This window comes from Dufourea novaeangliae, unplaced genomic scaffold, assembly GCF_001272555.1.
Source record: "Dufourea novaeangliae isolate 0120121106 unplaced genomic scaffold, ASM127255v1 scaffold228, whole genome shotgun sequence".
Taxonomy (NCBI): Eukaryota; Metazoa; Arthropoda; class Insecta; order Hymenoptera; family Halictidae; genus Dufourea; species Dufourea novaeangliae.
In genome coordinates, this window is record NW_015374150.1 from 1,104,042 (window position 1) to 1,117,203 (window position 13,162).

The 13,162-nt window shown below is 36.6% G+C and overlaps 2 protein-coding genes across 3 annotated transcripts; both read right to left on the reverse strand.

Annotated features, from left to right (window-relative positions):
• Positions 1-568: 568 nt before the first annotated feature.
• On the reverse strand, positions 569-6,842 carry LOC107191594 (serine/threonine-protein phosphatase PP1-beta catalytic subunit). 2 transcript variants are annotated; one of them, XR_001516278.1, is made up of 6 exons: positions 6,776-6,842; positions 3,114-3,601; positions 2,210-2,308; positions 1,883-2,122; positions 1,634-1,796; positions 569-1,136 (listed from the first exon to the last, which is right to left on the reverse strand). XR_001516278.1 is itself a non-coding variant. In XM_015580658.1 (5 exons), exons 1-5 carry the CDS (start codon positions 6,825-6,827, stop codon positions 1,689-1,691), a joined length of 987 nt encoding a protein of 328 aa, XP_015436144.1. In that variant the 5' UTR covers positions 6,828-6,842; the 3' UTR covers positions 1,376-1,688. The 2 variants fall into 2 exon arrangements, 1 of the variants encoding a protein (XP_015436144.1); XM_015580658.1 differs by lacking the exon at positions 569-1,136 and having other exon boundaries at positions 1,376-1,796.
• Positions 6,843-7,656: 814 nt separating this feature from the next.
• On the reverse strand, positions 7,657-9,220 carry LOC107191716 (mortality factor 4-like protein 1). The gene is given in 5 exon segments (XM_015580815.1): positions 7,657-7,887; positions 7,956-8,338; positions 8,415-8,723; positions 8,787-8,904; positions 9,048-9,220. Coding segments are annotated over 5 exon segments (1,011 nt in total). The 5' UTR covers positions 9,076-9,220; the 3' UTR covers positions 7,657-7,714.
• Positions 9,221-13,162: the final 3,942 nt, after the last annotated feature.

Sequence of the window (13,162 nt, forward strand, 5' to 3'; positions counted from 1 at the left end):
GCCGGTAACGGTTACATTTCCTTTTAAATTATTCTTGTAGAAATAAATGCTTCGTAAGAACAAACGGAAAAAGATCAAATACTGTGCACGATGTCGCTATACTATTAAAGCATGTATGGCAAACAAACTAAATGCTTCGTATCGCTTTGTTTAAATTAAATGGAAAATACTTTCGTTCGTAAAACGAAGTTAAAAATCAAACTAAATACTGAGAAGCAAAACGACAAAACATCTGAAAGTGAAATAGTATTCAGAAATGACAATCATTTGAGTTTTACACTGTCCAATAGAAGATGTAATTATTCTTTCTTTCAACGATCCCACATATTCCGCTTATCGCAAGATTAAAATTTCTCTGCAGCTAAGATTCTTCTCCTTAATGACAACTCCTTAATTAGTATATACATCTTGTATCATCAGAATTTCTTTTGCATTATCATTATAATTTATTTCCTTTTAATCCCCCTTCGTCGAGCGTATATATCCTCCGAATGAAGGCATAATAATCTGCATAGAGACATCGTCTTAAAAATACTGGTTCTCTGTACTCTCCGATCATAATTCTTTCTTTTTTTTTGTGTTCTTTACTTTGTTTCTTGGAGAATAAACGGTATCTACCATCTCTACAGCATACCTTGGAACGTGCTGTCGATATTTCAGAATACTGTGAACTAAAGAAGTATTTCAAGCCTGCGTAGGCGTGACAAAACGAAGAAGAAACAAAACAAAGAAAGAAGAGCTGAAGTTTAGAGCAAAATAAAAGAGTATCTATGTACATGACGCAGCCGCGTTTTTGTTAAACGATAATTAAATTAGCTGCAAAGCGATGACAGTAATAGTTACGGACGAATATTTAGAATAATCTGCGGAGTCTAATAATTACACAGAACATTTAACATGGAAGCAATAAATAGTTAAAATGAGAATGTCGACGTTTGTTTCGTAAACGCTAATGGCCGCAAGGACCACCTGGCATCTGGAAGGTGCGGGTAAATAATAATTCCCAGACGATACAGGAGCGATCCTTAATCGAGTTAATGAAAGAAAAGTGTCACATTTAATTATTATATTACTTATCTTATTAAGATGCAATCAAGGAAGAGGTAATCTTACACACTTCTCTTGACGTCTTCATGCTGAAACACGAAAAGTAATACTCATGAAAAGTATTGGCAATATACGATGTTTGTTTAGTATGTTTTTTTTTCTTTGAAACGTTCCATAGCAAGCACACTCGGACAGGCTCTACGAATGTACGGTTACGTGGTTTTTTTCTTCTTTTTTTAATCACTAATCAGTCAACATAAATCTATACTTAAAAAATATATATCTACACGTAAAATCATACGCAAAGGAGAATGTTAGAACTGCGGTTTTGAAAGTCTTCAACAATCACAAATAACACTTTACATTCAAGCACCACCGTCTAGAATCCTCACCCGTTGTTACTGTTACTCATATGCCGGTGTAACCCTGCCGGTAGTGGTGGGGCGTATCTTACAACGTAATGCTCTTAACGTTAATCTTTAATAGAAACTTTGCTGCCTATTAGTTTCAGTTTCCTTAGCGTTAGGTTTAATGTTAAGTTTAATAAAATCAATGAGAAATTTCCTTAAATGCCAAATCAGTTTACCTAACACAAGAGCATCCACTAATGGTGTTGATGTCAAAAAGTAAGGTCGAGGCTGTCATTTCTTTTTGGCTGGATTCCTTTGTGGTGTAGATGGTCTTGCGCCTTGTCCTGTATTTATCCCTATATATTGGTATTTTGCTTTTTTCTCTGACGGTTTCAATATCTATAAGCATACAATAAGCAACATATACGAATTAGAAATCGAACCGTATAAATAAGGCAACGTAATAATATGGTCGCAAATTCCACCTGAAAACTGCACATCAAGGTTTCATCGACGCTCATCATTCCACCGGCGTTGTCGAATTCTCCGCAATAATTCGGCGCCGAGAAGAGGGTGACCAACTGCCGTTTCGCGAAAAATTCGTAACCATCTTCGACTACTTGATGTGCTCTGCATATTAAATCCATATCATGGCGATTTAAGAACTTTGATACTACGTCGGGACCGAACGTGAAAGAAACACCTCGGTCGTTTTCACCCCACCCCTGTAACATAAAATAAAAACTATCTGTGATGTAATTTTTGCTAGATGTTATACAATGTCTTGATACTTTAATAATAAATGACAATACCTGCACTTCCTTGTCTGGATCTGACCACAATAAGTCACAAAGAAGACCAGTATCAGGTACATCAGTTGGACGCATAATTCTTCTGATTTGTTCCATGTTCTGTTGAAGAAAGAGATCAAAGTTATAAACACTTTATGCAAATATTTTACATTATCAATAAGTAGGTACTTGGTACATAATACTCCTTTTTTAATTATCTTTTATAAAAAGTCCTTCATTGATGATATTTGATGAAAAAAGAAGACATAATACCTTGTTTCCAGGTGAACAAGATAGGTAATAAAAAATCAATATTAATCGTCTATTTAAGATTGAACTTTTACTCTCTTCCTCCTTATAGTATAAATAGAAAATCAATAGACTGAGCATAATGTCCATTTTTAAATTTCTTTCATTAGAGCTTAATAGAACCCTTTACATAACATGAATGGTATCACTGCCATGCCCTACAGAATAGAAATAACAAGCCCCTTAGTGGAAGAATTTTAAAGTACTGGACTATAAGTTCACTGTGTATTCTGACAGTATATGTATTTCACTACTTGAAAATTTCGGTACTAAAGTAACTTTAGCGTTATCGCTACCTGTCCGTTGGAGTACCAATGCCATGTTTCTTTGCTTACTACTTCGTTTATTATGTTCATTAAAATAGTACAGTAAAATTAAGTAATCCTTTCAATAAGAGGATCATTTTAAACAGTTTTAAAAAAGAAGACATACATCAAACAGTAGTTTATAAATGCAACAAACCAGAATTTCCAACCCTCACCGAGTCGCGTTCTTTAAGTTCACATCAACTTTATCCCGGCAGATCCGGGTCGCACGATTACAGAAGCCACGTTTTCCCCAGCAGTATTTTCAAAACTTTCAGAACGATCCTCAAGAAAACATAACATCGAATCACCTGAAGATCCGGACTGAGACCACCATGACAACAGAATATCTTTTCGTCGATAATTGCGGCGATCGGTAAACAGTTGAAGCAATCGGTGAACGTCTTCCATAGTTTCACGTTGTACCGCCTCTTGCACTCGTCGTAGAACCCGTATATCCTATTTATGCTGGCGCACTCGTGGTTGCCACGTAATAAGAAAAAATTCTCCGGGTATTTGATCTTGTACGCGAGCAGCAGGCATATCGTTTCCAGCGATTGTTTACCTCGATCGACGTAGTCTCCGAGGAACAAATAATTCGCTTCGGGCGGGAAACCGCCATACTCGAACAATCGCAATAAATCGGTGTATTGGCCGTGAATATCGCCGCAGATTTTAAGCGGCGCCTCCAGTTCGAGTAGGATCGGCTGCTGAAGAAAAATCTCCCTTGACTTCAGGCAAAGGCCCCGCACTTCGCCCTCTGTCATTACGACGGTCTTTCCTGGTCGGCATCCTCTGACTGCGCCCAAAAATTCGCACGTTTAAATACATTTAACCCGGCACCGCATGTCGCGAGACTGAGAATTTTTTACGTATCACAGGTACGTCGAGCATAATTTTCTACGCTGGAGCATGGGAAGGTGTTCTGGCTGCGAAGAACCAATTCAAGGGAGCAAGGGACAATACGAACGACTCCGTTTTCGCGAATCTTCGTGTAGGTATCCCTATTGTTCTATCGTCGTGCGCAATACGATCTGGCGTGTTGAGGGAATAATAATTTGGATGGGCAAAAGTTTCTGACTATACATACAAGGCAATTTACTTGCGTTATGAACCCTTTAAATAAACTGCATGGTTCTTTTCAACGATTAACACAAATAACGATAAGGGAAGCAACCTTGATCGGTTAAAAAAATGTCTGCTCGGGTTACAGTACGTTTCCGGTCGGTTCGAATAATATTTGAATAAACAGTCCAAATAACGTACGGCAGATGCGTTTGAATTCTCATCGAAAATACGACAATTTCATATGAACCGAGTACATGTAATCTCATATTTCGTCCCCTTATAACGTTCCGATTAATCGACAGACGAATCGGATTCCAAAACGCTCGAAACTAAATGTGTCACGGTTACGTATTTTTGTTCCCAAACGGAATCGCATTTTCGTGAAAGATTTATACTTTTTCGCACGATTCAAATGTTAAAAGAAACGAGTGTAGGACTGGGGTTCGATTATAAAAACATCGAGCTACGTAATATAGGTTTTCTCTTGATGCAATAATCGGGAATACGAAAGGTTGTCGCACACTGTAGTTATAATGCTTCAAAGGGATTAAGTGGCTATATGAGCCTCTCGAATAATACCGACGGGCATAATCTTGCGGGAAAACAAACTAGAAAACAAAAGCTCAGGGCAATTTAGCGATGTATAATCGCTTAATCGAAATATTACAAATACACAGACACACGGATGATGGTTTAGGGTTCCATGAAATCTGAGGAACTACCAAACAGAACACGAAAAAAAAAAAAAAAAACAATTTCGCGTGCGGATATCTCTTCGGAAACTTGTACCAGTGTCACGAGATTATTTATAGCAACGAAGGAATTCACGGTATGATTAAACTGGGCCGATGGTGGTTATTGGAAAACTGCATATCAGCAAGGTCACATCACAGCAATCTGTGCGCCATAATCAATGGAAAAAAAATGAAGTTTCTCTAACGACGAGAGCTGTACAAAATTTGAAACGAGCATACACATCGGAAACGTCGTCTATTAATATTGCAGTTATTTGCGGAAATGAGGCGAACGATAAAAAAAAATAGAAAATCGTAGTCACCGTCATGGTTATATTTGATCGAACACGCGATAGTTTGGAACGGCCTCCATTTGCGACATATTACGATTGATTTCAACAGTTTCATCAATTTTTATTTAGGAAAACGTACAAGGTGACTTAGAACTTTGTGCTATAAACAAAAAGCATATGGAAAACCATAACGTAAACATTCTTGTCTAGTAACATTTTATTGTATAGTGTTCTGAAACCAAATTATAAGCTCTTAAAAATAAATTTTATGAGCCTCTGGAAATAGACAACTCACCAGTCTGGCAATAGAAAGGGTTGCACGCATTTGAAAAGCTACTAAATTTGTCATATAACATCACATGACAAAATGGTACTGAGAATAAATGTTTTCATTCTTCGAAATGCCCTGAATTTATGGTACCGAAATTTGAACCACCTTGTATAGATGACAATATTACAAAACAGATAAAAGCGATCGATTTATTTCAACAGAGAAACTGAGTATGCTTCACCAAGCATTAACATCTTCATTCTAATTATAACATGTTTTTTGTCAGGAATGATGTCTAATCAAAGAGTGACTCATATGTATTAAGTACCTCAATCTGTCCAAAGATAACGAGTGTCTCATGTTTATTCCTAACTAGTATGCTTATAAAGTCAGTGGTGTAAGGCACACTTAATAACTCAACACATCAAGAAAAGCATAGCCATGATACACACATTAACAAAGAACAATATATTAATTATGATACATTGAAGTTGTGCCATGAGATCTTGAAGAACATTATGATCATACTCTGAGGACAAGTAACTTGTCTGTTGAGATGAAAAAGAAGCATACACATAGTGTTCTTATAAAAAAGCTAATTCAGTAATGAGTCAACACTGACATATTGAGCATGCAATTAAAGTAGTTTGCAGTCAAGCCATTTGTTACGTGCAAACTGGATCATCACAGATGATATCCTTCACAAAAATATGATCCATTACTTAAAGAGTTACTTCCATGTAAAGATAGTACCAAAAACTTCATGGAACATTCAAGACTGAATGTTTACATTATAGAAATTATGTTTGTGCAGTCTGGATACAAGGTATCCTTGGAACAACACAAACTCAACTGTGTCAGAGATATTAAGGTGCAGAGATACAAGAAAAGCTAAGGGAAACATTGTATAGCGTCAGAATGGCAAAATCAATCAAGAATGAAGATGATATCCTGGGAGAAGTTCAATGTTGCAGGTGCCACAATACTATAACTAGCTTCTACTTCATCGTATGTTGTAAGTCATAAGCAAATAATGGCGAGCGGTACAAAATCCGACGAGAAAATATCTTTTAGCTTGGCTTTCTTCTGAACCTGGTCTTTCTGCGTGTGGTATACTTTACCGCGCAGAGTTCCGACACGTAGCATGAGAAAGAGAACAAACAAAAAGAAATAGTTTTGCCTTGTGAGAAAATAAAGAGAAGTAGGGAATAGATCCGAGGACGTCTGGCATTGTAAGAATTAACGACGACTGCAACACTGGAAGATCGATATTTTTTCTCTTTTTTTTCATTATTTTTTCGCAATCTCTACAAGACCGCGAGCAAAACGGTGTTCGTACGAACACAGAAGACCGAGAAAAACCATTCACGGACCCGTAAAAACATAAATATCGAATGTCGTAAAGTAGACCGCGCACGATTTTAATCTTCCATCGGTTGCAAAAGAAACGTATATGCTCGATGTACGCGGCGCGACATCGGAGCAAGCTAAGTTTCGCTGGATTCTTCGAAAAAACTTCCGGTTAACTGTACACTAAATCGAAGACAAGAATCCCGGGACCAACTTCACACTTTCTTTTCACCGAGGCTTCTTTTTTTATCACGTACCTTCCAACAATCTTTGTATGAGGTCGTCGACGTTCAACTCGACGTTCGCCATTTTTTCTTGCCACTGACTGACTGACCCGATGTTTGTAGACTAGATGATAGGTTTGTGTACGCAGTTAACTGTATATATATGTGCATACATCTTGTAGACTCATGTATACGTGTGCTGTTATCGACTGCCGGTTCTATGTAAATATAAAAACGATTATGAAAAACTACAAATATACCGGGAAGAAATTTTAAAGTTTATTTTAACCCCATTTGCTACGAAAGACCACTATGGAATCTATACGTTACGACGAACAATCACAGTTGTAGATCTGTGTTACTTTTAAAACGTTATGTTCCTACACAGTAACATCATTCATTTGTTATAAAAATCTCTTGTTTTCCTTTATTCACGGAAAGGGATTAAATAATGATCACTAACGTGAAGGAAACAGTATGTTTTAAGGTTATTTAACTACTGTCAGTTTAATATTAAACAACAGTTTAAAATATTTCATGTTATAAAAGGTCAACTGAATTTTTGAGCATGGGAATAATACAAAAATGAATGTATATTTTTTCACTAAATCAGCCTTAAATACGTATAAAATTATAATCAAGTAATGAAAGTGTAATACACTGTAGTTACAATAAATAAAAGTTATTATTAACATTTTAAAATATATACCATTCAGTGTAGTATATTTTTTTGTACATGTAATAAACTAAAAAATTGAGTTCACAGTTCCAAAAATATATAACACATAATTTGCAAAGGTCTTACATGTTTACAGTAACCTAATTAGTTTGCATAACGAATTAATTATAACATAACAGTGTCAATGTACATGTTTTTTAAACAACCATTGCAGCTGCCATGCAATATAGTCCAGGCAAAAAAGTGGTAATATTGCTTTAGTTCATTAAAATTATATAGTAATTCATACTAACTTAAGCATATTTTCTATGATAATCAGGCGGTGAGTCTGCATAATCTTGTTGGAGATTAAAAAGTTCGGCGTTATTTTTTTGTAAATATTGTAAAAAATCGTGAAAATGAGATAGTAACAGTTGTATGCTTCTTTCATCCAATGTGGTGTATGATAACATTCCACCCAGTCTCACTGCAAAAACGATTGAATTACACACCAATTCTAACATAAAACTCTCCAAACTTAAAATAAAATAATACCGAATAGCCTTAATAAATGGAAGGCACCATATAATTGGCTAGGCAGTGTTTCAGGATTGTCATTCATTATCTGAATAAATTGGGGACGTTCCCATTTATATAGTAACTGCAGACCCAAGGATATATTGAAATATTCACGAATACCTTTAGTGATTTCTAATGTACTTTCCCTGAAAATGATTAATTTCTAATGAACAATTTTCCTAGTTTTAACAGACACATATAGAAAAATTAATATACATAAATACCTAACAGAATCACTCTTAAGTTTCAATATAACTTCTGATTCATCGATAAGTACAAACTTTAACTCTTCGGGAATCTTAATTTTAACTTCTACCTTGGTAAGATACTCTTCAGTTTCACCAGATGGCTCTATCCGACTGTAATTAATCATATTTACTTTACAATTTACAGTTAGTGGAACAAAGCTTCTTTGAATGTTATTTTAAAACACACCTGCGTTTTTTGCGTGGAGCATCTGTAGTAATCTCGTGAGAGGAAGACGGCACGACAGAACTAGCAGCACTTTTTGTAAATCTACTAACAGTTTTCTCAACTGTGGCAACGGGAGTACTAGCTCTACTATCATTGTCCTTCTCACGACCACCTTCACTCCTACGCCCTTGAGTTTTAGAGGATGTATTGCCCTTTTTATTTTTCTGGGTAGATTGCTGATTCGAGTGAGCTCTCTGAACCTCTCTTTGCCTTTGTACATTTGCTTCATTGTACTTCAGTACTCTACTTTCAGGAACCCACTCATCCCAACTATTTGTGTGATGTTAACGTTTATAAGTTCGCTGTCAACTTTTATATCAAAGAAATACTTACTTCTTGTTCCACCCAGCATAGTGAATCAAATATTTAATCTGTTTTTCCTTGGTAATGGAGGACTTTAGACATTTTGCTTCATAAATTAATGGCCCGTGAAAGCATAACACTTTCTCACCTGTGAATAATCACACAGTTATTATGAATGAGTTTGTGTATCGAATGTGAACAAAAAGACGTAATTAACAGTTATTAACTAAACTCGGTCTAATGAGATGTTGGAACATTCGATACTAATTGTATTAAAAAATGAATGTGTACCTTCTTGAAATTTACACTTTGGTGGCATGTTTGCGTCCTTTGAACTACTTATTTTGACTGGTGATTTTTCAGTTGTCAGTTTTAAATATTGTCTAAATTTAGGAAATTACTCAATAATTCGCGCCAACGGGGAAACAATTGATTTTCACTGATCAACTTAAAGGACTACTTTGAAAGTGGCGTCTCTGTCTTTGTCTTATGTGTTTAGTTATAAAGGCTGGTACACATTACGCACTAACAAGCCTGCTAGTAAGTCTCCTCGCTAGAGACTTTTCTTCTGCACCATTATCTAGCTTGTATAGAGAGAAACACATTCGATTTGAATTCAGTTTAAAATTTGAATGTTTATTCTTACTTAATACCTTAAATATTCAAAATTGTTCTCCAAATTGAAATAATATTATCGTATAGAGTACTTTCGATGTGAAAATTCATATTTTTTTACAATTATGTACCTTTTATTGTTTTAGTATTTGTTTTAAATTATGATTTACAGCTATAATAATTACTTGCGCAATAATAAGAATGTTTTGTATATAATATATACTTGGAGGTTTAAGTAATTTGTAACATACGAATGTAAATGAAACATCAAACTACACAAGGACACGAACGACACACTCCCGTCCGCCGTCGACGCGCGAATGGCTGGCGGTCAACGTTACCGCGCGAATTAAAGGCGGTAGATACGCGCATGCGCACTTCTTTAAATAACAGCTCTCCCTCCTATTTAAATTAAAACATTATAATCAAATTTTTACATATTCACAAATAATCATTTCTTAAAATTCTTGTTAGATTCGTATATTATAACCTTAAAAAAAATTAACAGTTGTCTTAAGTAAAAAATATGGTATAATGAGTAACTTACAAACGAAAGAAGTATGAAGTCCTCGATATCGAAAGTTTCTAAATGAACTTTCAGTTGTTCGTAGTGAATAATAGGCAAAAGTTCAGGTTCCGTGAAAATAAAAACAGCACATTTCCCTATGACGTTACACAAGGTTATATTTTGTAACTTTCTCTTCTTTTTTCACGATGTTGATTCGGCGGGTTCTGCCCATAAAATGTGACAAAATTCTCGTTCGTCGTATTGGTACATACACCACTAGATTTCTTTCGTTTTTTTTTGTTAAAGACAATCGATCAGAATCAATTTCCCTTTTTCTGCCATTAAGTTCTGAACAGTCTCTCAAATATATATATTCGTAGAAAAGTGTGTACGGTGTGCGAGCGCTCGCACGCCAGAACATTTGATACTCAACAGAGCGTCCCGCTGGCAGAACTTAAGGTCGCAAGGAATATCGATGATGCACCATTGTGGAAACGCATTATTTTTCTTTCGTTTTACTCGAAACGATCACGGTTCACCGCTGCGGCGTCTGCCTTTCCGAAACTAATAATTTACTCTTTCGATGTTCTCGCTCTCTCTCTTTTCTGTTTAAATATATATATATTTATATATATTGCCGCGCGATCGCGTTAAGTAAAGATTACGAATGTTCCGCTGAACGAAAGGAAATTATACGCGTTAAATGTCTTCGTGTAAAATACGAGAAGCGCCGCTCTATTCGACAGACTGCCAGAAGCGGGTAGAGGTTTTTACGAATATCGGGTTAAAAATGAAACGATGGACTGCCATCATCATGATAAGTTATTATAAAAAGATCACGCCGAGGTCTGAACACGCCGGAAAACGCGACTTCTTTTTTTTTCTTTCTCGTACGGTTTGTCGCTTGATGTGTTACGGTACTTCCGTCAAATGGAGCACCAATATTAATTATTTATAATTAAAAATCCCACGTGTTCAGACTCCGTCAGATCCTTGCAAATATTCAGGTAGAAAATATTGTAACTTCTCACTGGTGTGTGTGTGTGTGTGTGTGTGTGTGTGCGTGCGCGCGCGCGCGCGTGTGTGTGTGTGTGTACATGTGCCGGCGATCGGGATCACCGACCATTAAACATTCGACAGTCATTAATATCATTCATTATATACCACTCACACACATTTCCACGCACTCTGTTCTCTCTCTCTCCCTTTCTCTTTTTCCCTTTCTTTGCTTCCCCTCTCGTTGCACGATGCGTATGAAAAAAGCGCGATGTCACCAGTAATTGAAAACGAAAACGAAACTAGTACAATCCTCTCTGTTGCAGATAGGCGGTGAATGAACATTGAGCAGAATAATCGTTCGTAATTTCCTAACTCGAAGGGGTGAATCGTGTTAAGATCACTTCAGAAATAAATCCGAATGGGCATTAAAAGCTGCGCGTTGTTCTTTCTCCACGGTAAATGATATTTCTTCGAATCACTGTAAGTATGCCGTATATGGATGCAAAACGTTTAAAGCGACAAATCATATTCTTCGTTAAACCAGAGTGCACGGTTTTGATAAACATGATGATCCCTAAATCTTTTCTACCTGATCACTTCAAGCATCTTCTTGCATTTCTATATTATTCTGCACAATGTTCACTTTGACTGTTAAATGTACGCACTTATTACACATACATACATACATAATAAGTGAATTTATAAACTAACATTCTTCTCGTGTAATGCTTCAATAATAATATTAATTATAATTAAAACTAACTAATCGATATCTTGTGATAACCTTTAATGAGGTGTCTGCAGCATCTCTGTCCTCTCTCGCTCTCTCTCTTTTCCATAGGGGTTGTCACGTCCTTACTTGTATATATATATGTATATATATATATATATTTGTATTATTTACAGTTGCAGAAGGGTGTGATCATTATTGTGTAGGCACTATGGCTTTGGACGTACACTAAGTTGTACGTTAGGGTACATCCTTTAAGAGACTTCCAGTCGAGACAATTCTTCCTCCCGTCAGTGCACTTGAATCCTTCCAGGAACATTGAACAATATTTAAATTTGTCTTCGCCGGTCAAGACAACAAGATTTTCCACGTCGTCTATTCTTTCTTTTTTTTTTTTTCACGCGGCCGAAGTCAAGTTGCACTGACGCAGAAAACCGCTCCGAAATCCCCTTGAATCAGGTCCAGAATAGTACTGTATCCTGAATGAATCTTAGACGTTGATCGTTACAATTAGAATTAAATATGCGTTTATATGCGACGATACAGCCTAAGATCGTGTGTGCTTTTGTCTGTTCTCTTTCTTGTACACGCTTTTGAGTTCGTCGTCCATGCTCGCGACATCATCGAAGAAGCTAAACCAACACGATGCGCGGCAACACCGGCGCGCACAATTGGGATCGGTGTGATCAACATGATAAACTTGCCAAAAACTGGATCGTTCCATCGTCCGCATCGAGAGATGATGAATTCTAATTTATTATTCTCATTTTCTTTTTTTTTTCTTTCGTGCATATCGTCGAGCCGCACTGAGTCCGCTCTATCCTCGGGTAGAACTCGACCAATTACAAAAGTATATAGAATAAAAACTATGCCTTCCTGCCGTTATTTTTGCATCTTTTTTTTTCTCTTCTTCATCTTCCTCCTCGCTCTACCACTTTACAAACGATTCATCGATAAGCCTACTATGCATCCCGACACTCCGCATTCAATAAATTTATACAATGCGTGCTCGGTTATTTTGTTTGTTTCGTTTTTTTTTCCGGACCGCGGTCTCCCGTCTTAAACACGATTTAGAAAAAACAATTCAGTCCCGGTGATAAGAGAAGACCACCGCCCGGAAACGAGAACGTTCCTCGTCATCGTTTCGTTCCATCATCCAATAATTATCACGTCCGTAGAAACATTACACTAGGAGGGACTTTTTTCTTTTCTTTTTTTTTTGATGAATGATTCCGCACGCGCGCGCGCGCTACTGGTTCTATCGATTCGTGTTTCTTTTTTTGGTTTCTTTCTTACAATTCGATATTTAACGACGAAATGGAAACCGTTTCCGTTTGTTTCCTCGTTCGACACCCGAGTCCAGTCTCTCTTCTCTTTGAAATTCCGAATACATTTCATAACTCTCTCTCTCTCTCGCTCACTCTCTCCCTCTCTTTCTCCCGTTCCGTCTTTCTCACTTCATTTACAATATTATTACACATTGCACAGAAAAAATGGCTTCGCTTACGCCCAGGCAGTTATACAAACATATTCCCAGAAACCTCAAAATGTCGG